Below are 25,221 nucleotides of genomic sequence, written 5' to 3' on the forward strand. Positions count from 1 at the left end.
CGTACTTGTATGCATATCCTTATACCTTTTTCTTTCACAGTTGTGCAGTTTTATAATTAAGATTCTTAGAAGTGAGATTCTACTTAAAGTAACTGAGGAAAAAAGAAGTAAATTGGCACAAATAATTAGGTTTCAGCTTGGCTTGCTTCAGGCTGGATCTGGGGACTCAAGTGATATTGGGCATGCTGTCTTTCTCTCTCTTTCTTTGCTTACTTGTCTGTCTGTTCTCACTCTGCATGAAGGCTCTTTCCATGTGGGAGGCAAGTTGCCTTGCAACCCAAGCAGAAAGGGAACTTTTTTCCCCAATATCTATATATCAATCCCAGGGAAGATTCCAGAGGGCCTTGCCTGAGTTATATATATATCCAAGGAAGAGTGACAGTGGAGGCCAGGAACTCATTGGTGGCAGTACCACTTGGAGTACAAGAGGAGTGGTCCTCCTAAGGCAGGGACAGTAACCTGATACACTGTACTGTGTTCACTATGCTGGATTTGAGGGCATTACCCATTTTAAACATTGACATGTATAATTGCCACCCTTCTTTCCAGGAAGTTTGAACACATGTACAGTTCAGCCATCCATTTGTAAAGGATCTATGCACTGACTTAAACACTGGGGTTTGAAGATTTAAAACCTTCTAATTTTAAATGACTTTTTCATTTTAGGAGACAGTATAGCATAGTGGTTAAGAGCCTGACTCTAACTGATGGTGTCTTATTGGCTCCATGAGTTATTGTATGAGGGCCCTAATATCATTTACTCAGTTTCCTCATCTGTAGTGAAGTTAGGCTAATAACAGTACTTAGGTCTTGGTGCTGTTGTGAAGATTAAGTTGGATAGTTTATATAAAGTGCTGATAATAGTGTCTGGCACATAGTGAAATAAATGTTTACCTCTTAATTTATGTGAATTGTTAAGGAGGCTTAATATTTTTTCACTTCTTTTTTACTGTATTTAGTACAGTACAGAATTACTATATTTCTTCTGTGAGTTGCCCATTCGGATCTTTCATACATTTTTCTGTTGGGTGTTCATGTTTTTCTTACTGATTTATGAGAAGTTTTTGTCTATTGGGGTATTACCTTATGACCCATATTTTGAAAAAATATTATTTTTTCTGGTGTTTTCCGTGGCACAAGTTTAAATTTATGTAGGTAAATTATAAACACCTTGGTTTTTAAAAAATATATATTTATTGGAGTATAGTTGATTTACAATGTTGTGTTAGTTTTAGATGTACAGCAAAGTGAATCAGTTATACATATACATATATTCACTCTTCTTTAGATTCTTTTCCATATAGGTTATTACAGAGTACTGAGTAGAGTTCCCTGTGCTATACAGTATGTCCTTATTAGTTATCTATTTTATATATAGTAGTTAAACACCTTGGTTTTTAATATTTGGCTTTTGTGTCATTTTAAGAAAGAGATGTTTTTACTTCAGAATTATTATAATAGTCCCCTGTTTTTCCTTCTAATACGTTTATGGTTTCATTTACATATTTAAATATTTGATCTATCCACGATACATTTTGGTAAAAGGAGTAAGATAGGGATACAGTTTTATTTATTTCCAAATGTCTAAACTGTTGCCTCAGCACCAGTCTGCTAATGTAATGTATTTTTCCTTTTTAATTAGATATATCATTTTTATCGTACATGGGATTCCCTTATATTGTTGTTTGTTTCTTGATTCGCTTTCCCATTCCATTAATATTTTGGTCTTCCTGTGGTAGTTTTAGGTTGACTTACATGCTGTAACTTTAGCATACAATTTAATGTCTGATAGTGCAAGGATATCCAATCTCTTGGCTATTCTGAAATTTGTCACTTAGATTTTGCTCTCTTTATTTAGCTTTCGGGTGAACAAGGCTGTTTGGGAAGTTAGGCTGAATTAGTATGTTACACTTCATGTGCAAATCTGTACAACAAGAAGCTTGTATTTTTCTCTGCAGAATGATCTCTGGTAGGCTTATCTCCAGACCATTTACCTTTCTGTTTGCTATGTTTGGTTGTGTGGTTTATCTCTTTGCCACACCTTCACTATTTTTCTTTTGAGGGAAAAGGGACTCTACATCTTTCTTATGACTTCCCACAACTGTAAGTTTCTTTTCTACAGGGATGCTACTCATGTTCTTTAATATTTCTTCACTTTTTCAGTATTGAACCTTTTTCACAAGGCAGATTGAACTATATCTGGCTAATAGTCTCTGGAATTTGTATGAGAATGCTTCCTGTCTTAAGATGAAATTTGCTTCTCTGTTTCAGATTTATACCAATGATATTGGGAAAATAGTGAGTAGCTTGTGAATGTTCATTTAAACTCTCAATGATAGAATTACCCTAATGAAAGCCACATGCATAAAATATGTATTTATTTGTTTAACAGAGGGAGTACCATTTTCCAAGTGACCTGAATGCTTGTTGCCCCCATCCCATTGCTTTTTAAAAAATTTACCAGGTAAATATTGGAGTGTGCAAGCCAGAAGATGGAAGACTGTGATTGGAGAATGAGATGTTTGAATCAGCCACTTCTGAGGTATAGTTTTGGGTGATGAGAAGGTTCAGGATGTGACCTAGAGAGAGTGAGAGTTTGAGGTTCTGTGGAGAAGAGCAGTGGACATGAGATCAAGGAAAATTTTAGATGGGTCCTAAAGAGTGATGACAGGAGTCCAGGGAGAGGTTGACTGAGCTGGATATAAAGATTAGAAAGAAGGAAAGAAGGTAGTATAGTTGATTGAGACTGAGTGGCAAACGGAGACTGAACAAAGAGTAACTATAGAGTAACAGAATTGTCTATACTGTGCACTCTGTGAGGCTACTAGTATTATAAATTTTTATATCAGTGACGGTGTGTGTGGTAAAATATTTTGACATGTATACGTAAAATTTTTTTTTTTTTATAGCTACTTTATTTATTTATTTATTTATTTATTTTTGGCTGTGTTGGGTCTTTGGTTCGTGCGAGGGCTTTCTCTAGTTGCGGCAAGTGGGGGCCACTCTTCATCGCGGTGCGGGGACCGCTCTTCATCGCGGTGCGCGGGCCTTTCACTATCGCGGCCCCTCCCGTTGCGGGGCACAGGCTCCAGACGCGCAGGCTCAGTAGTTGTGGCTCACGGGCCCAGCTGCTCCGTGGCATGTGGGATCTTCCCAGACCAGGGCTCGAACCCGTGTCCCCTGCATTAGCAGGCAGATTCTCAACCACTGCGCCACCAGGGAAGCCCCATACGTAAATTTTTTAACACATTTGTGCATGTGTGCACACATATGCTGCATGTGCACACACACACCCCCTTGTGGTTGACAGAGCCACTGCATAAGGTTGGAAGTATTGCTACTGTGCGTCTCTAAGGTGTTCCGTTCTTATCGTAGTTGATGTGACGGCTACCCCTGGAGTTGTGCTGTCCATAATCTGCATTGCCAATACAGCAGCTCTGGTAATTGGTTCATGGGAACAGCAAGAATATTTATTTTGATTTTTGTTCCTTTCATTTTATTTAAGATAGTTTTTTAACATTGTAATTCATAAAATAAAAGGAAGAAAAAGACTCTCAAGTTATAGCATTTGCAAAAGTTTAGTGTAGTTTTTCATTCCTATCACGTACCACACCAGGAGTGCAGGCATTGCTTAGAAGGTTGAGGAGAAGGCCTCACCCTGGAGACATCTTACTTCATTGGGTCGGGATGGGGAATGATAGGTAATGAATAAAACAATAACTGGAAGATTGGCATTTAAAACAAGTCCTTTGGTGGTTTAGAGGAGAAATGAATTACATCTAGTTAGGAACTAAAGATGGTTTATAGAGGAGTTGGCCTTAGATATGGGAAGATTTCTATAGAAAGAGATTTTTGTTGGACATGGGCCAAGGGCATTCCAGGTAGGAAATACTGCTTAAAAATTAGATGCTTAACCACCTGCAGATTTAACTTAGTACTATTTATTTTCACCCCAAACTTGGATAACTGAGAGCAACATAATAGACTTTTGTGAGGTTTTAAAATAGCAGTATGATTCATGATGTCAGTTTACTTGGACCAGAATTATAGTTGCCATATCTGTTTTTCCACTTAGTTAATTAAAACAGTCCTATGTAGTTTCCTGTTTCTTCTACATTTTCATTTGCAAATTGTTTTTGTAAAGTTCCAAATCCGAGAATAACTCAAACTGCCTAATTGTCTGGCTGTCAGATGTGAGCATTGAAGCTTTTGTTTTGCTCTCTAGATTATGTTCTTTGACCCACAGAATGTGGAAAGTAGGAGTTTAGAAATACGGCAGTAATTCACTTGAAACAAATCAGTGAAGTTCAATCAATTTTATACTGAGGATAAGAGGAGGATATAGCAGTTAATCATTAAAGTTAATACAAAAGTCTTGGGAAAATGGCATGTCTTTTCATCTGTTAATTTTTTATAAAGGAATATGCATGCTCATTGTTAAAATTTTAGGAAGTCTGTATGTTATAAAATAGAACTCAACTATCAAGAAGAGATTAAATTTTAACATTTTGATGTATTTCCTTTTAGTCATTTTGTTGTGCCTGTATTTATAGAACGTGTGTAATCAACACGTACATAGCTGACGTTTAATATATGCTGTGTATCTGGGGTTCCATCATTTTCCTTCACTCTGAAGAACTGATTTTAGGATTTCGTTTTCTTTTTAAAATTTAACTTTATTGAAAAAGTTGAAATATAATTTACCATTCTAAGGTATATAAGTCAGTGGTTTTTAATATTCACAAGATTATGCAACCACTGCTATCTAATTCAGGAACATTTCATCACTTAACTATGATAATTAGAACCAAGTGGGCCTTATCTGGAAGGATTTCAAGGAATGGGTTACCTTTGAGATGAGCTTTGAAAGCCCACAGGTTTTCCACAGTTAATTACTTCCTTTCATTAAAACCCTTCAGTGGGGGCTTCCTGGCGGCGCAGTGGTTAAGAATCCGCCTGCCAGTGCAGGGGACATGGGTTCGAGCCCTGGTCTGGGAAGATCCCATATGCCGTGGAGCAACTAAGCCCGTGCGCCACAACTACTGAGCCTGTGCTCTAGAGCCTGCAAGCCACAACTACTAAGCCCGTGCGCCACAACTACTGAAGCCTGCGTGCCTAGAGCCCATGCTCTGCAACAAGAGAAGCCCCCGCTCACCGCAGCTAGAGAAAGCCCGTGCGCAGCAACGAAGACCCAACGCAGCCAAAAATAAATAAATAAAACAAATAAATTTATTAAAAAAAAACCCAAAACACCCCTTCAGTGGTTCTCCATTGCTGAAAGCATGAAAGCCAAAGTGTGCAATGTAATATTCCTTTTATCTGGGCCACGCCTAAGCCTTTAGCATCATCTTTGACTGTGAGCCCTTGAAAGCATAAGTCCCACCTATTACTGAGCTTTGGATAGTTTACCACCTTTTCCATGCCTTTTAAATACCATTTGGCCTGTCCACCATCCTGCTAGAAGATATCCACCACCTCTTTCAGGATTCAGCTAATGGGTTTCTCACCTTATTATCAAACCTTTGTCTTACTCTTCAAGTAGAAATAACTACTCCTTCTCCTTATGTTTATACAGTATGCCCTTATTTGACTGGAATAGTAAAGATGAATACTTGTTATCTTAGTATAGTTATTAATAGCAATCTCTTTCACTCTCAAAAGTATCCTGGTTTAGACAGATAGCTACATGGTCAGTCTATCTGTATGACCATCTATCATTAAAACTGTAGCCCTTGGACCTAGGTACTTTTATATTTTCCTCTCTTTCTATGACTCTGAGCCCCTTGAAGCTAGGGACTGTGTGCTTAACTTCTCCAGCACTTAGAGCATAGCGTATAGTTTGGGCTCAGGAAATATTAAATGGGTAGGCAGAAGAGTGGATGCCTGGGAACTTCAACTAAAGGCAATGGAATATGGAAAAGTACAGAGGTTAGGAAAGTCAAACATGCAGATTTTGTGGTTTTTTTGGTAGGGCCCGTAATAAAGGATTCAGCATCTTTTTTCTGTGGGTTTACAATTCTCATCAAAAGTAGAACGTTTTTGTGCATTTTTACCCTTCCACCTGTTGAAGATTTAATTACTAATGTTCTTTCATTAAAACAACAACAAACTTTTCTTTTTGTGTTTCATTTTGGATAGTTTGTATTGATTTGTCTTCAAGTTCATGAATCTCTCCTTCTCCAGCATCTAAACCGCTGTTCATCCCAACCACAGTATTTTTCACCTCAGACACTGTAGTTTTCACCTCTGGAAATTGAATTTGAGTCTTTTTTAAGTCTTCTGTGTCTCTACTTACCTTTTTGAATATATGGAATACTGTTAGAATATTTTTGCCTGCTAGCTCTAACGTCTCTCACAGTTTTAGGCCTATTTTGATGGATTTTCTTTCTCCTCTTTATGAGTTGTATATTTTTGTCTCTTTGCATACCTGGTAATTTTTGATTGGCTGCCAGACGTTTTGAATTTTACCTTGTTGCGGGCTCAGTATTTTTGTATTCCTATAAATATTCTTGAGCTTTGTTCTGAGATGCAGTTAATTTACTTGGAACTAGTTTGTACCTTTGAGTCTTGTTTTTAAGATTTGTTAGGTGAGGAGTCTTAAGTCTAGGGATAATTATCCTCCACTACTGAGACAAGATCCTTCTGAGTACTCAATGCCCTGTGAGTTATGAGACTTTCTAATCTGGCTGGTGGGGACAGGCGTTATTACCAACCTTGCTGAGTGCCATGTATGGTTCTCTCTAAGATTTTTGGGTGCTTCTTTGCCTGACCTTGAGTAGTTGCCTCACATGCATGCTTGCTGAATATTCATGGGGGTCTATCTGCAGACGTCCCTCTTCCCACCCTATCCTCTGCTGTGAAAACTCTAGCCTCATTGGTCTCCCTAGACAACCTGCTCTATTTTCTCAATTCAGGGAGACTGCTGGGCTCTCCTGGGCTCCCCCTGCCTGCATTGAAGCCTGGAAACTCTCCTCGACCAATAAGCTGGGACAGTTGTAGGGCTCATATAGTTATTTACTGTTTCCTAGGAGTTACTGTACTTTGTTGCTGGATGTCCAGTGCCTTGAAGATCATTACTTCATATATTTTGTCCACCACACAGCCTAGGTCTTTGTTAGAATCCCTGGGTTCTCTTCTCTTTTAAAAACTATGGGTGAATGTTTTCTTCAGCTAGTTGGGAGCCATATTTTATTCCAATAATGCTCAGATTGTTTCTCCAATTCAGCACGCAGTCCCGTAGCCTTTATTTCAGGCAGGAGGAGTGTTCTGCTATTTTAATTACTCTTTACTCGAAAGAGGGAAAAAAGACAGAAACAACCACTGAGTTTCCTTCTCTATATTTGAATGTAATAGTGACAGTTATCAATGATTTGTCATTTTACAAGTAGGGCTTTTGGGAATTTAGTGGGCTTGGAGGTGAACCCTTTTTGTTTTACCAGAGTTTTGGTAGTTTCCATGGCTATCAGTTTTTAAAGCTTACTGGTTTGTTTATTCCTTTTTACTTGTTTAGTTTGCTGATAATAAACTTTCTTTTTTGTTATTTTTATGTTTGAAGAAGATATGTATTTACTCATTTCATCAGGTAATTTGGGAGGGAAATTCTGTGATGTCTGCTCTCTGAACCTGAAGTCCACTTAATTTCCATCCACACATTTTTGAAAAGATTAGTTGAAACCTGTTATTGGTACTACCTTGTTGGCTCATAAAATTCTCAGATACAAGTACTTAAAAATATTTCAGTAAACAAATTTAAAGTAATGAAAGTGATTTATGTCAAGTGTTGGGTTCAAGATGATAACCATAAATAAATGTCTATAGCTTAACTACTACATATTTGAGAAAGAAATCAATTGGTGATAGTTGCTTAAAACTAGAAAATATATTTGTCCTCGATCAGTGTGTTCCTTGTAATTTTAGATGGTTGTGTGTGGATATTCTGTCATGAAATTAGATAATAAAAAGACTGCTTAGTTTCCTAGGACGAATATGAGGAAAGAATATTAATTTTAGGTTAAAACCTATTATTAAGAATTAATATTTTAGGGAATTACTAAGATCCTGCAAGCTGCATGACATGGCAGAAAAAAAAAAGAATTAAAAATTAAAAAAAATCCTACATTATATGCCTGTAATCATCCTTTAGTATCCTTTTTCTTTTTTCTGTCAGAGTGCAGATTTTAAGTTCGTTTCACTTAATGGCTGTGATATGTGATATCGTATTCTCTTGCCCTGTTCCCTTTGATCATAGTAGAGGGATACAGAACCAAGAAGGACTGTGTGTGTCACATGGAGATTTTATCTATAATAAGGGCACCATTTATACCTATAGATTTTATGATTAAAGCAATTGGCATACAACAGAATTTAAAGCAATAATGATTTAGCAAAATTAATTTTTTAAATGTTGCTGATATTTAGAATTTAAAATTTGTAGTTTCTTTATCCTAATAGTTGCTTAGTAATTCAAACATAAAATGTAGAATAGTAATTCAAATATAAAAAATGAGGCGATATTGTCATATGATTTTATTGCAATGCAGAATAAATTCATGGTGGGGTTTTTTGTGGTGCTGACAGTCTATTGATTTGATCCGTGTAGAAGTGTGTTCACTTTGAAATTTCATCAAGTTGTATATTTATGATTTATGTACTTTCTGTGTGAATGTTATATTTTAATCCGACTAAAGAAATTGCTCTTAAAGTGTGAATAAACTTACCTTCTTTTCTCTTTAAAGGAAATGATTATTGACAGAGTAAATGGACAGGCTGTTCCTAGATACTTGATATACGACATAATTAAATTCAATGTAAGTACCTTTTATAATTTATAAAATAAAAATGTCGCTGAGATAATAATTAGTTTTTTTTTTTTATTAATTTTTTTATTTTTTATTTTATGGCTGTGTTGGGTCTTCGTTTCTGTGCGAGGGCTTTCTCTAGTTGTGGCAAGTGGGGGCCACTCTTCATCACGGCGCGCGGGCCTCTCACTATTGCGGCCTCTCTTGTTGCGGAGCACAGGCTCCAGACGCGCAGGCTCAGCAATTGTGGCTCACGGGCCCAGCCGCTCCGCGGCATGTGGGATCTTCCCAGACCAGGGCTCGAACCCACGTCCCCTGCATTGGCAGGCAGACTCCCAACCACTGCGCCACCAGGGAAGCCCAATAATTAGTTTTTAACAAATAAAAAGTGCTACTGCCTTAGAGATAGTAGGAAAGCACAATGATGACTCTTTCAAATTACCCATTTGATACCTTATTAATACTTTTACATCTCCTTTTCTTTCTCTTTGTTGCCTAATATTTAGCACATTTCTTTGTCTTTGGATTCTTTAGGAATTTCAAGTGAGTAAGGAAAAATGTTTAATTGTGATAAAATAAGACAGCATTTTGTAAAATGGAAAATTCTCAATTTTAGTTATCCTGTACTTGATTAAAAAGTCTTCAAATTTTATTAGTCTGTCACTTAAAAAAAAACAAAAAAAAGAGAGAAACTGACTATGAGTGTTAACTGTGTAACATGGAGGCGCAAATATGTTATTCATGAGTACATGCAGGAAACTTAAAAACAAAATATAAAATTGCCTGTTGTAAATAGATTTAAAAAATAGGAATTATATTCTCTACCCATTTCCTACAATGTTAGACTCATCAAGAATCTGTTTACCTGTTAATGTTTAATTATAGTATGAATGACTGAATTATTTAGGCAGTACAAGATGACTTCTGTAAATGCAAGAAGTTCTTTCAGTAGTGTATATCCATGAAAAGGTATAATCATTCCTCTAGACGTGTTATTCAAATTGCATAATCACTTAGTATTCAAAGCAGACTGAAAGCAATTAAGATTTCTGGAATTAAAAGTGTTAAGTTATAAGGTTTTGAAGATTTACAACAAGGCTTTTAAAAAGTTCTTTTTTAGGGGTATACATTTTATTTTATTTTATTTATTTTTTTTTTTATAAGCTTTTTTGTGTGTGTACATGGCACTACAGTTACTCTTTTATTTATTTATTTATTTATTTATTTATGGCTGTGTTGGGTCTTCATTTCTGTGCGAGGGCTTTCTCTAGTTGTGGCAAGTGGGGGCCACTCTTCATCGCGGTGCGCGGGCCTCTCCCTGTCGCGGCCTCTCTTGTTGCGGGGCACAGGCTCCAGACGCGCAGGCTCAGTAGTTGTGGCTCACGGGCCTAGTTGCTCCGCGGCATGTGGGATCTTCCCAGACCAGGGCTCGAACCTGTGACCCCTGCATTGGCAGGCAGATTCTCAACCACTGCGCCACCAGGGAAGCCCAGGGGTATACATTTTAAATTGCAGTATTAAGATTCAGGATTGCATTTATCCAGATTATTTTTTCCTGGAAATGTTCAATGTGTGTATCTCATTTTTTTGTTGAATTTCTATATTTCAGAGTTTCAAATTTAAGAAACTCAGTCAGAAATCAAGTTTTATTTTTGTTCTTTCTGTGACCACTATATTCCTCAAAAGTAAGGTGTTCCAGAATTGATTTATTCTCATTACAGATATTGGACTAATGTTCATTGGCCCGTAACAAGATGTAAAGGATGGAGTTGGCCTTGTTTCTTTGTGAATGGGGGTACACTGTCTCCTTTGCCTCTTGATAATGAACTCCACTTTAATATTGTTCAGTGCAGGTTCACTTCTCAGTCTGGGAGCTTTGCCTGAGACAACAGCCTTCTAATTCTTTTAAAAAATATGAAAAATTTCAGCATGCACAAATATAATGTAAGGCATACTCATGTACTGACCTCCAGGTTTGTTGAAGTTTAACATTGTCATTTTTACTCCACTTTCTTTTCAGTAAAGAATAAATCATTACAGATTTAGTGGGAGTTTCTTGTGCACACCTCTCTCATTCCATTCTTGACCGTCTTATCCAGAAGCAGCTTCCACCCTGAATTTGATGTTTATTATTCCCATGAATGTTTTTAATACCTTTACTACCTATGTGTAGATCTATAAGATATATGTGGTGTATTCTTTTGCCGGGTTTCTAGTGTTATATAAATGTCATTGTACTACTGTACTATGGTACCCAATATTTGAGCCACCTTATTTTGTTGAAATTTTTTTGTTGTTGTTGTTGAGATTTATTTGTGTTAATACATACAGGTTTAGTTCACTCACTTTAATTAGTATTTTATTACATTGTATAAATAAACAGAATTTATCTTTTTTCCATTTGATGGACATTTGGGTTTCCATATTTTGCTGTTATACTACAATTGCATGGAACAGTTTTATATACTTTTTATTGTGTGTGTATGTCCAGGTTTCTCTAGGATAGTTCTCATTCTTGGGATACAGTCACCTAGGAAGCGTTTTAAAATGCCAATCCCTCATCCCTACGTCATGGAGATTCTGATTAAATTGGCGACTTCAGCTTTTTTGTTGTGTTGCTGAATTCCCCTCAGAAGTAGTTGTACCACTTTACCACAGTTGGTATTATCAGACTTTAAGATCTTTGCCAATTGGATTGTTTTAGTTTGCTTTCCAGTTACTAATGAAGTTAAGCATATTTCATGTTTATTTTTACTTGTTTGAATTTTTCTTTTGTGATTTAATTGCAAGTTTGAATAATCTTCTAATAGCTATCTTTTACGGATTCTAATCCTTTCTTAGTTATATATGTGGCAAACAATATGTTTTCCATATTAATATCTATTGATTCACAGAAGTTTTTCATTTTAATGAAATCCAGCTCACTAGATCTCAAAGTTTGTGCTTTTGTGTCTTGTTTAGGAGATTCAACCATATTTTCCTGTAAAAATGATTAATTCATGCTTTTCATCTCTTGGTCTATAATCATTCATTCAGTAAGGATTTATTGAGTACCTGTTGCTAGATTTCATTGATTTTTAAAATTTTAATTTTTTTCCCGCATTTTTGAATTTTATTTTATTCATTTTTTTATACAGCAGGTTCTTATTAGTTATCCATTTTATACATATTAGTGTATACATGTCAATCCCAATCTCCCAATTCATCACACCGCCACCACGGCCCCCTGCCACTTTCCCCCCTTGGTGTCCATACGTTTGTTCTTTACATCTGTGTCTCTATTTCTGCCCTGCAAACCGGTTCATCTGTACCATTTTTCTAGGTTCCACATATATGCGTTAATATGTGATATTTGTTTTTCTCTTTCTGACTTACTTCACTCTGTATGACAGTCTCTAGATCCATCCATGTCTCAACAAATGACCCAATTTCGTTCCTTTTAATGGCTGAGTAATATTCCATTGTATATATGTACCACATCTTCTTGATCCATTTGTCTGTCGATGGGCATTTAGGTTGCTTCCATGACCTGGCTATTGTAAATAGTGCTGCAATGAGCAGTGGGGTGCATGTGTCTTTTTGAATTATGGATTTCTCTGGGTATATACCCAGTAGTGGGATTGCTGGATCATATGGTAATTTTATTTTTAGTTTTTTTAGGAACCTCCATACTGTTCTCCATAGGGGCTGTATCAATTTACACTCCCACCAGCAGTGCAAGAGGGTTCTCTTTTCTCCACACCCTCTCCAGCATTTGTTGTTTGTAGATTTTCTGATGACGCCCATTCTCACTGGTGTGAGGTGGTACCTCATTGTAGTTTTGATGTGCATTTCTCTAATAATTAGTGATGTTGAGCAGCTTTTCATGCGCTTCTTGGCCGTCTATATGTCCTCTTTGGAGAAATGTCTATTTAGGTCTTCTGCCCATTTTTGGATTGGGTTGTTTGTTTTTTTGATGTTGAGCTGCATGAGCTGTTTATATATATTGGAGATTAATCCTTTGTCCGTTGATTCATTGGCAAATATTTTCTCCCATTCTGAGGGTTGTCTTTCATCTTGTTTATGGTTTCCTTTGCTGTGCAAAACTTTTAAGTTGCATTAGGTCCCATTTGTGTATTTTTGTTTTTATTTCCATTACTCTAGGAGGTGGATCACAAAAGATCTTGCTGTGATTTATGTCAAAGAGTGTTCTTCCTATGTTTTCCTCTAAGAGTTTTATAGTGTCCGGTCTTACATTTAGGTATCTAATCCATTTTGAGTTTATTTTTGTGTATGGTGTTAGGGAGTGTTCTAATTTCATTCTTTTACATGTAGCTGTCCAGTTTTCCCAGCACCACTTATTGACGAGACTGTCTTTTCTCCATTGTAGATCCTTGCCTCCTTTGTCATAGAGTAGTTGACCATAGGTGCGTGGGTTTATCTCTGGGCTTTCTATCCTGTTCCATTGATCTATATGTCTGTTTTTGTGCCAATACCATACTGTCTTGATTACTGTAGCTTTGTAGTATAGTCTGAAGTCAGGGGGTCTGATTCCTCCAGCTCCGTTTTTCTTTCTCAAGACTGCTTTGGCTATTCGGGATCTTTGTGTCTTCATACAAATTGTGAAATTGTTTGTTCTAGTTCTGTAAAAAATGCCATTGGTAATTTGATAGGGATTGCATGGAATCTGTAGATTGCTTTGGGTAGTATTGTCATTTTCACAATATTGATTCTTCCAATCCAAGAACATGGTATATCTCTCCATCTGTTTGTATCATCTTTAATTTCTTTCATCAGTGTCTTATAGTTTTCTGCATACAGGTCTTTTCTCTCCCTAGGTAGGTTTATTCCTGGGTATTTTATTCTTTTTGTTGCAGTGGTAAATGAGAGTGTTTCCTTAATTTCTCTTTCAGATTTTTCATCATTAGTGTGTAGGAATGTAAGAGATTTCTGTGCATTAATTTTGTATCCTGCTACTTTACCAAATTCATTGATTAGCTCTAGTAGTTTTCTGGTGGCATCTTTAGGATTCTCTGTGTATAGTATCATGTCGTCTGCAAACAGTGACAGTTTTACTTCTTCTTTTCCCATTTGGATTCCTTTTATTTCTTTTTCTTCTCTGATTGCCGTGGCTAAGACTTTCAAAACTATGTTGAATAATAGTGGTGAGAGCGGACATCATTCTCTTGTTCCTGATCTTAGAGGAAATGCTTTCAGTTTTTCACCATTGAGAATGATGTTTGCTGTGGGTTTGTCATATATGGCCTTTATTATGTTGAGGTAGGTTCCCTCTATGCCCACTTTCTGGAGAGTTTTTATCATAAATAGGTGTTGAGTTTTGTCAAAAGCCTTTTCTGCCTCTATTGAGATGATCATATGGTTTTTCTTCTTCAATTTGTTAATATGGTGTATCATATTGATTGATTTGCGTATATTGAAGAATCCTTGCATCCCTGGGATAAATCCCACTTGATCATGGTGTATGATCCTTTTAATGTGTTGTTGGGTTCTGTTTGCTAGTATTTTGTTGAGGATTTTTGCATCTATATTCATCAGTGATATTGGTCTCTTAATTTTCTTTTTTTGTAGTATCTTTGTCTGGTTTTGGTATCAGGGTGATGGTGGCCTCATAGAATGAATTAGGTAGCGTTCCTCCCTCTGATATATTTTGGTAGAGTTTGAGGAAGATAGGTGTTAGCTCTTCTCTAAATGTGTGATAGAATTCACCTGTGAAGCCATCTGGTCCTGGACTTTTGTTTGTTGTAAGATTTTTAATCACAGTTTCAATTTCATTACTTGTGATTGGTCTGTTCATATTTTCTGTTTCTTCCTGGTTCAGTCTTGGAAGGTTATACCTTTCTAAGAATTTGTCCATTTCTTCCAGGTTGTCGATTTTATTGGCATAGAGTTGCTTGTAGTAGTGTCTTAGGATGCTTTGTATTTCTGCAGTGTCTGTTGCAACTTCTCCTTTTTCATTTCTAATTTTATTGATTTGAGTCTCTCCCTCTTTTTCTTGATGAGTCTGGCTAATGGTTTATCAGTTTTGTTTATCTTCTGAAAGAACTAGCTTTTAGTTTTATTGATCTTTGCTATTGTTTTCTTTGTTTCTATTTCATTTATTTCTACTCTGATCTTTATGATTTTTTTCCTTCTACTAACTTTGGGTTTTGTATGTTCTTCTTTCTCTAGTTCCTTTAGGTGTAAGGTTAGATTGTTTATTTGAGATTTTTCTTGTTTTTTGAGGTAGGCTTGTGTAGCTATAAACTTCCCTCTTAGAACTGCTTTTGCTGCATCCTATAGGTTTTGGGTCGTCATATTTTCTTTGTCATTTGTCTCTAGGTGTTTTTTCATTTCCTCTTTGATTTCTTCAGTGATCTCTTGGTTATTTAGTAACGTATTGTTTAGCCTCCCATGTGTTTGTGTTTTTTATGTTTTTTCTGTGTAATTGATTTCTAATCTCATAGCGTTGTGGTCAGAAAAGATGCTTGATATGATTTCAATTTTCTTAAATTTACCGAGGCTTGATTTGTGACCCAATATGTGATCCATCCTGGAGAATGTTCCGTGTGCACTTGAGAAGAAAGTGTAATCTGTTTTTGAATGGAAGGTCCTATAAATATCAATTAAATCTATCTGGTCTGTTGTGTCATTTAAAGCTTGTGTTTCCTTATTAATTTTCTGTTTGGATGATCTGTCCATTGGTGTAAGTGAGGTGTTAAAGTCCCCCACTATTATTGTGTTACTGTCAGTTTCCTCTTTTATAGCTGTTAGCAGTTGCCTTATGTATTGAGGTGCTCCTGTGTTGGGGCATATATATTCATAATTGTTATATCTTCTTGTTGGATTGATCCCTTGATAATTATGTAGTGTCCTTCCTTGTCTCTTGAAACATTCTTTATTTTAAAGTCTATTTTATCTGATATGAGTATTGCTACTCCAGCTTTCTTTTGATTTCCATTTGCATGGAATATCTTTTTCCATCCCCTCACTTTCAGTCTGTATGTGTCCCTAGGTGTGAAGTGGGTGTCTTGTAGACAGCATATCTATGGTCTTGTTTTTGTATCCACTCAACAAGCCTGTGTCTTTTGGTTGGAACATTTAATCCATTCACGTTTAAGGTAATTATCGATATGTATGTTCCTATGACCATTTTCTTAATTGTTTTGGGTTTTTTTTTTTTTTATTTACTTATTTTTAGCTGTGTTGGGTCTTTGTTTCTGTGCCGAGGGCTTTCTCTAGTTGTGGCGAGTGGGGGCCACTCTTCATCGTGGTGCGCGGGCCTCACTGTCGCGGCCTCTCTTGCTGCGGAGCACAAGCTCCAGGCACGCAGGCTCAGTAGTTGTGGCTCACAGGCCTAGTTGCTCCGCAGCATGTGGGATCTTCCCGGACCAGGGCTCGAACCTGTGTCCCCTGCATTGGCAGGCAGACTCTCAACCACTGCGCCGCCAGGGAAGCCCTGGGTTTGTTTTTGTAGGTCCTTTTCTTCTCTTGTGTTTCCCACTTAGAGAAGTTTCTTTAGCATTTGTTGTAGAGCTGGTTTGGTGGTGCTGAATTCTCTTAGCTTTTGCTTGTCTGTAAATCTTCTGATTTCTCTGTCTAATCTGAATGAGATCCTTGCTGGGTAGAGTAATCTTGGTTGTAGTTTCTTCCCTTTCATCACTTTAAACATATCATGCCACTCCCTTCTTCCTTGTAGAGTTTCTGCCGAGAAATCAGCTGTTAACCTTATGGGAGTTCCCTTGTATGTTATTTGTTGTTTTTCCCATGCTGCTTTCAGTATTTTTTCTTTGTCTTTAATTTCTGCGAATTTCATTGCTATGTGTCTCGGCGTGTTTCTCCTTGGGTTTATCCTGCTTGGGACTCTCCGGGCTTCCTGGACTTGGGTGGCGATTTCCTTTCCCATGTTAGTTAAGTTTTCAACTGTAATCTCTTCATGTATTTTCTCGGGTCCTTTCTCTCTCCTTGTGGGACCCCTATAACACGAATGTTGTTGTGTTTAATGTTGTCCCAGAGGTCTGTTAGGCTGTCTTCATTTCTTTTCAATCATTTTTCTTTATTGTGTTCTGCAGCAGTGAATTCCACCATTCTGTCTTTCAGGTCACTTATCCGTTCTTCTGCCTCAGTTACTCTGCTATTGATTCCTTCTAGTGTATTTTTCATTTCAGTTATTGTTTTGTTCATCTCTCTTTGTTCGTTTTCTAATTCTTCTAGGTGTTTGTTCTCTAATTCTTCTAGGTCTTTGTTAAACATTTTTTACATCTTCTCGGTCTTTGCCTCCATTCTTATTCCGAGGTCCTGGATCATCTTCACTATCATTATTCTGAATTCTTTTTCTGGAAGGTTGCCTATCTCCACTTCATTTAGTTGTTTTTCTGGCGTTTTATCTTGTTTCTTCATCTGGTACATCACCCTCTGCCTTTTCATCTTGTCTGTCTTTCTGTGAATGTGGTTTTTGTTCCACAGGCTGCAGGATTGTAGTTCTTGCTACTGTCTGCCCTCTGGTGGATGAGGCTGTCTAAGAGGCTTGTGCAAGTTTCCTAATGGGAGGGACTGGTGGTGGGTAGAGCTGGGTGTTGCTCTGGTGGGTAGAGCTCAGTAAAACTTTTATCCACTTGACTGCTGATGGGTGGGGCTGGGTTCCCTCCCTGTTGCTTGTTTTGCCTGAGGTGACCCAACACTGGAGCCTACCCAGCTCTTTGGTGGGGCTAATGTTGGACTCTGGGAGGGCTCGCACCAAGGAGTACTTCCCTGAACTTCTGCTGCCAGTGTCCTTGTCCCCACGTTGAGCCCCAGCTACCCCCTGCCTCTGCAAGAGACCCTCCAATACTAGCAGGTAGGTCTGGTTCAGTCTCCTATGGGGTCACTGCTCCTTCCCCTGGGTCCCGATGCGCACACTATTTTGTGTGTGCCCTCCAAGAGTGGAGTCTCTGTTTCTCACATTCTTGTCGAAGTCCTGCAATCAAATCCCGCTAGCCTTCAAAGTCTGATTCCTCCTCCTGTTGCCAGACCCCCAGGTTGGGAAGCCTGACGTGGGGCTCAGAACCTTCACTCCAGTGGGTGGACTTCTGTGGTATAAGTGTTCTCCAGTTTGTGAGTTACCCACCCAGCAGTTATGGAATTTGATTTTATTGTGATTGCGCCCCTCCTACCGTCTCATTGTGGCTTCTCCTTTGTCTTTGGATGTGAGATATCTTTTTTGGTGAGTTCCAGTGTCTTCCTGTTGATGATTGTTCAGCAGTTAATTGTGATTCCGGTGCTCTCGCAAGAGGGAGTAACTATTTCATTGGTTTTTTTAAGTCACAGTTTTTCACATTTCTGATAATAAGATATATTTATAATTGAAAGTGTTATATATTTAATTCTTTAATTTACTGTGGAGCTTTCATTGATGGTTAACCACTTTGTTTATTTTGAATCATCAAATCAAGGTCACTATTAGAAAAATTTTTTTTGAAATAATTGTTTAAAACTTTTCAGTTCCTTAGTTTATTATTTTGTACAGCAAGAATTTCATTGATAATTTTTTATATGTCAAGTATTAGTCTAGGTATTGAGTATGCCCAGAAGAATAGTACATAATTTCTTGCCTTCCAGGGAGTTTATAATTTAGTGCCGTGACCTCCGAAGGAGGCTACTTCCACAACAGTTCATTGGAATTTGGAAAGAAAATTGGAGAACTCCTGTTTATTCTTAATCTATTATTCAACTTTTGTCTGTTTTATAACATATTATACAGTTGTGCATGTATGCAATTTATTAAAAATTAATATGCATATATTATACACAAGTGTTCGGATATGTGTTTAGATTGGATACAAAATCAGAAGAAATTTGCAGGGACTTCCCTGGCGGTCCAGTGGTTAGGACTCCATGCTTCTACTACAGGGGGCATGGGTTTGATCCCCGGTCGGCGAACTAAGATCCCGCATGCTGTACGGTCAAAAGAAACAAAAAAAAAAAGAAATTTGCAGACCAGTGGTCTTATGAATGGGGATGTAAATGTAAAGAAATATTATAATACTATCATAAGTATAATGTCAAAGATATAGAAATATATGAGAGGTACCAGAGAGGTGAGAATATTCCAGCTTACCCTGGGTATACTTGAGTTATTTGAAGTGTGGACTTGTAGACAGAGAAAGTGATACAGATTAATTTTGAAGGAGTGAGCCTTAGAAGTCAGGAGCATTAGATGGTTTTTAGTGTACTTGATGTATGGTGAGATGTGAGACATAGCAGGAAATGAGAATGGATTAGTGGGTAGGAGCCCAGGTTACTTGAATAAGGCATTTTAGCTTATTAGTTCTTTGTTCTGTATATAATAGGACACTACTGAAGGGTTTTAGTTATGGTAATGATATGATCATATTTTTATTGTTTTGAAGGATAACTCCACTGGCAGCGTGGATAGTGTTTTGAAGTGAGAAAGAACTCAAAACAGGGAGGCCAGTTAGTCAATAGTTATTGAGCACTTCCTGTAGTCTATTTTCAACGATTCAACACCTATCTATCAGGAGCTTCCTTTATGATAGGCAACACAGATTTGAAGGTGAACTTGATTTCAATTTATTCTAGTTGTTTTGGTGAATTTTAAAGTGAAGAGTATCTAGGAGGGAATTTAGACTACTTACAATTTTTTTAAAACAATTTTTAGAGTTTTAATTTTATTTCTTAAAAAGAGGACTTGCTTGTTTCACTTTAATTTTATAGGGGTCTCAATTCATCTAATAAATAAGCCTAACATTTTAGGTTTTTCAACCTTGTTGGTGACATAGGTGACATGGAAAAGTTTGCACATGGACTGTGTGGTTATTTACTAACATTTCTTCAGTAAATACCCTTTACAAACAGTTGTATGCCTTTATGTAAAGGGAGCATACTCTACCTTATACCTAGCTCTTGCTCACTTGTCTTGCTCCTGATTCTTTGCCGAGTATCAAAATTGTCATCCTTCCAAAGTTGAGAAAAAGTCATCCTTGAGGCGTATTTAATGTTCACAGATTAAGCAAGTGTTGCCACCCCTTTGTAAACAGTAGATTGGGTAAAATGTTAGGTTGAATTATATAGATTAGAGAAGAGGAAGAAGGCAGAAAAGATGGGAAAAATGCATAGAAGTGTGTCCAATTGCAGAATAAAGAAAAGGGTACTTGATATACCATTGAGGTGATGCTGCTAATCCGGACCACTGCTCTCACCCAGGTGATATGTTATAGCTGTATTTGTATATACCATTAGGAGAGGACAAGCCCCTACCCTCAGCTCATACAAAAGTATACATGTGCTTTTTATTTCATGGTTCAAACCATATATATATACCATAATATATATACTGTATATATACATGTGGGGGAAGAAGAAAACTTTTGTTTTTGAATATATCATATAAACCTTTTCTATGTTAGTTTTCAGAGTTGAGAATGTATTTGTTTAATAAATATCTTCTACTTCTTGAAGGCTGTAAAGTGTTAGCACTTTAAAGAACAAAAAACATTATAGGTGACTTTTTTGCTTATTTTGGTGTGTTGTTTGCTTGTACTCTCCTGACTATGTGGATTTTAGTTTTTACACAGGTTTTACTAATTCATGTAAATAATAAAAATGATTAGTGAGTATATTAATACCTTAACTCAGATGTGAAAGCTTTGGATCAATTTATATTTGAGGAGATTTATACCATTTCCCCATACTCTTTTATATATTTATAATTAAAATAAGTAACTGTGTATGTGTGTGCTTTTGCATGTTTAGGTATGCTTCTGTCATTAGTCAAATTAATTATCAGGGCTGGCATGTACGGTTGTTCATGCTATACACTGGGCAACTCCAAAGGATGCTGTTTATATAGACTGCTATGTATAGTGTATCAGCCCGATAATTATGCTGATAAAATAGTTTTTAGTGTTGAAATTTAAATAATTGTCTTGTTTAATTCAGGCACAGCCAGTTGGAGATTGTGATTTTAATATTCGTCTGCAGTGTATAGAACGAGAAATAATAAATCCTCGACATGAAAAAATGAAGACGGGGCTCATTGACAAAACACAGGAACCATTTCGTGTCAGAAATAAGCCATTTTTTGACATCCATGCTTCAAGAAAGGTAAAGTTTTCTAATTAATACTTGCAGTGTAACAAAATTCAGCTTGCAAAAGGAATATGAATGACATTTTGAGGCCCACTTGTCTTGATTTTTCCAGAAATTACTTGAATTGAATATAGCACTATATTGGACAAACATGTATAATTCCAAAGTCTGCTCTTTAGCAAGATCCTTTTTTTTTTTTTTAAATTGAAGTATAGTTGATTTACAATGTTGTGTTAGTTTCTGGTGTACAGCAAAGTAGTTCATATATATATATATATATATATTTTTTTTTTTTTTCTTTTTCAGATTCTTTTCCATTATAGCTTATTACATGGTGTTGAGTATAGTGCCCTGTGCTATACTGTAGATCCTTGTTGTTTACCTATTTTATTTTAGTAAGATTCTTAGTGACAGAAACTTAAGTTAGGTTACTTCCTTGTTTTCCTTTCTTTTCTTTTTTCTTTTTTTTTAAAAAAATATTTATTTATTTATTTATTTGGCTGCGCCAGGTCTTAGTTGTGGAATGCAGGATCTTTGTTGCTGCGTGCAGGGTCTTCGTTGTGGTGTTCCGGATCTTTACTTGTGGCATGTGGGCTCTTAGTTGGGGCATGTGGGATCTAGTTCCCTGACTAGGGATTGAACCTGGGACCCCTGTGTTGGGAGCACGGAGTCTTAACCCCTGGACCACCAGGCAAGTCCCCCTTGTTTCTTATAATAGTTTTTGATTCATGGCTATTGGTTCATATTATGTTTTTTAAAAAGCTGTAAACAGGATAGAATTACATAGAGTGAAAATCACCTGTTAAGCCTTCTGGAGGTGAACAGTGTTTACTACGTAGTCTTATTTTAAAAATTAATTTACATAGATATATACATACACATGGAAGGTTTTCTTTTGTTATTTATTTTTGTTTTTTTGACACTGAAAACCCGAGACTTATTTCACTTAACAACACAACTTGGAAATATTTCCATGTCATGTAAAGAGATTTATAACTGCCACATAGTATTTGACAGTAAAGATGCACCATGGAGTTATTATGTTTTGGAAGAAGGGTGGTTATGATAGAATAATATAGGAAATATAGCAATGTAAGCAATTAAATGTTTTAAACTTTTTTCTAATATAATCTCACAAGTTAGATGATGTAAGTTTTTGTTGTATTTTAACTTCTTCTCAAGTCCACTCAATTTGGTATTAGCCCTTGGATGTAATATTAGCAGTAATCTCAGCACTGTTGAATGCCTATCTTTTCTTCTCAACAAATACAAAGTTATCATTCTACTTTCATTTATTTTGCATAATGCCTGCTTGGCATGGGACTGTTGGTTGACTTCTGGTGCCATGGCCTTCCCACAGTTCACTGCTCGCCTTTTGTGTCTGTTTTGGCAGCAGGAATATTATAGGGGTGCCTAAAAGAGCCATACAATTTTGTGCCCTGCCCAGTCGGTAGGGTAAGGATAATGTTAACACTGAACATGGGTCACACCTTTCTAAATTTTTAATACAGTGTAAAAGTTGGTCAGAAGCCAAATTGTTTCAGTTTGCATTCGTTTTTTAAAAAAAGTATTTTGACAGCTTGTGCTGTCATAATTCAAAGTTCAGCATTTAAGAAAATGTGTCGTAGTGTAGTTTTATTAGTCAGAATCAGTGCTGCTTAGAAATGCTTAGAAAATTTGTTCTTTAGGGATCTGAGGTATATAGTTATGTCGAACAACTTTTCATGTAGTTTTTCACTAGAAAAAATGATGCTCTAATTTTTTTCCTTTCTACTTAGCTTATATAACCACCCTTTGAAATCATCATAGGAAATTCTATTTTTTAAGCAGTTCTAATATTTGGAATTTTAAATATAAGTCTCCTCTTCCCTCCTTTTCAGTTTTTACTGTTATTTTTTGTCCTCAATTTCTCTTACCAAAGTGTAAAGTTGTAGAATACAGAGGGAAAGCATATTTTGCAGCAGAGTTGGTCTAAAGGGTAAGACTGTAGTAACACCAGTTATAGAATAGTAGCTACGATTGACAGGTTATTGCTCTAGAGTTGCTTATTATTTTTATCTTTGCTAATGGGAATTGTAAAACAGTGGTGTTATGAATGATGCAGCATTTGTCAGGGAAGTATGTACCATTTTTATGAGAAAGGCTAGTTTTTATGTGGTTTTTAACAAAATTTACAACTCTGAAAAATGCATACTTTTGGGTAGAAAACAGTAGAATTTCATTTCTGTCTATAAAAACTTGAAGATAACTTTGATTTTCGGAGTTTATTAACATAGCTCTATAAACAACCTCTCCATTTTGTTGAATTTGATCTGTCAAACTAGTGAAGGGATAATGAGTTGTTTAATTTTTAACTTAATATACATACATGGGTGTTAGAATACAGCATCCTAAATAGTAATAAGAAGTAGCAGTTTCTTAAATTACAACTTTATTTGCATTTCCAGTTTGAAGGCCAATTAAAAAAGAATTATTTGAATAGATTAAATGTGGTTAACAAAATTTTAAAAGTCAGACAGACAGCAGATAGTTTCTATTTATCATCATCTCAGAAGAGTAACCATTGCTATTAGCATTTATTGTATCCATCAGAATTTCTTTATCCATGTGCAAGCAATACATTTATTTATATTCTTACCACCCTTACCCAAGAGATGATTCTTAATGCCCTTTTCTGTACTTACTTTTTTTTACTTAATTTATTTTGAGTCCCCTTGCCCCAGTTTTGGTACATGGAGATCTCCTTCAATCTTTTTTTTTAATAGATGCACAGATTTCCATCTTATCAGTGTACCATAATTTAATTAACTAATCCATAGTCATAGACATTTGGGTTGTTTTTAGCCTGTTGATAGGTTTTTGTTTGTTTGATTTGCATATGGATATCCAGTTGTTTCTGCACCAAGTATTGAAGAGATGGTCCTTTTTTCATTGAATTTCTTTTGCATCTTTATAAAAAATAAGTTGTCATGTATGTATGGGACTATTGCTACATGTTCTGTTCTATGCCCTTGATCTGTTTTATCTGTCTTTGTGGTAGTACTGTCTTGATTACTTCTGTTTATAATAAAGATTGAAATCAGACAGACTTGATCTTCCAGCTTCCTACTTCTTTTTTGAAGTTGTTTTGCCTCTTCTAGGCCTTTGTGTTTTCATTGAATTCTCTTGTTCCATCTGATTCTTGTTTATAATTATTTTTCAGTTGATCCTCTTGGATTTTCTGAGTATCCAGTCATATTAGATGTAAATTGACATAGTTTTACTCCTCCTTCCTTCCTTCCTTCCTTCCTTCCTTCCTTCCTTCCTTCCTTCCTTCCTTTTCTTTCAACATCTTTATTGGAGTATAATTGTTTTACAACGGTGTGTTAGTTTCTGCTGTATAGCAAAGTGAATCAGCTATACATAAACATATATCCGCATATCCCCTCCCTCTTGCGTCTCCCTCCCACCCTCCCTATCCCACCCCTCTAGGTGGACACAAGGCACTGAGCTGATCTCCCTGTGCTATGTGGCTGCTTCCCACTAGCTGTTTTACATTTGGTAATGTATATATGTCCATGCCACTCTCTCACTTTGTCCCAGCTTACCCTTCCCCCTCCCCGTGTCCTCAAGTCCATTCTCTATGTCTGCGTCTTTATTCCTTTCCTGCCCCTAGATTCTTCAGAACCTTTTCTTTTTTTTTTTTTTTCGATTCCATATATATGTGTTAGTATATGATATTTATTTTTCTCTTTCTGACTTACTTCACTCTGTATGACAGACTCTAGGTCCATCCACCTCACTACAAATAACTCCATTTCATTTCTTTTTATGGCTGAGTAATATTCCATTGTATATATGTGCCACATCTTCTTTATCCATTCATCTGTTGATGGACACTGAGGTTGCTTCCATGTCCTGGCTATTGTAAATAGTGCTGTAATGAACATTGTGGTACATGACTCTTTTTGAATTATGGTTTTCTCAGAGTATATGCCCAGTAGTGGGATTGCTGGGTCGAATGGTAGTTCTATTTTTAGTTTCTTAAGGAACCTCCATACTGTTCTCCATAGTGGCTGTATCAATTTACATTCCCACTAACAGTGCAAGGGGTTCCCTTTTCTCCACACCTTCTCCAGCATTTATTGCTTGTAGATTTTTTAATGATGGCCATTCTGACTGGTGTGAGGTGATAACCTCATTGTAGTTTTGATTTGCATTTCTCTAATGATTAGTGATGTTGAGCTAATGTGTTTCATGTGTTTGTTGGCAATCTGTATATCTTCTTTGGAGTAATGTCTATTTAGGTCTTCTGCCCATTTTCAGATTGGGTTGTTTGTTTTTTTGATATTGAGCTGCATGAGCTGCTTGTAAATTTTGG

At 36.5% G+C, this 25,221-nt stretch overlaps 1 protein-coding gene across 2 annotated transcripts in view; it reads left to right on the forward strand.

The window, feature by feature from the left end:
• The window catches only part of RNGTT (RNA guanylyltransferase and 5'-phosphatase), a 242,395-nt gene that overhangs the window by 70,609 nt on the left and 146,565 nt on the right, over positions 1 to 25,221 (forward strand). For both annotated transcript variants that reach the window (XM_059941605.1, XM_059941606.1), the window contains exons 10-11: positions 8,736 to 8,807; positions 20,712 to 20,876. In XM_059941605.1, coding sequence (XP_059797588.1) covers positions 8,736 to 8,807; positions 20,712 to 20,876 — 237 coding nt within the window. The remainder of the gene's footprint in view (positions 1 to 8,735; positions 8,808 to 20,711; positions 20,877 to 25,221) is intronic.

Source organism: Balaenoptera ricei, chromosome 12, assembly GCF_028023285.1.
Source record: "Balaenoptera ricei isolate mBalRic1 chromosome 12, mBalRic1.hap2, whole genome shotgun sequence".
NCBI lineage: Eukaryota > Metazoa > Chordata > Mammalia > Artiodactyla > Balaenopteridae > Balaenoptera > Balaenoptera ricei.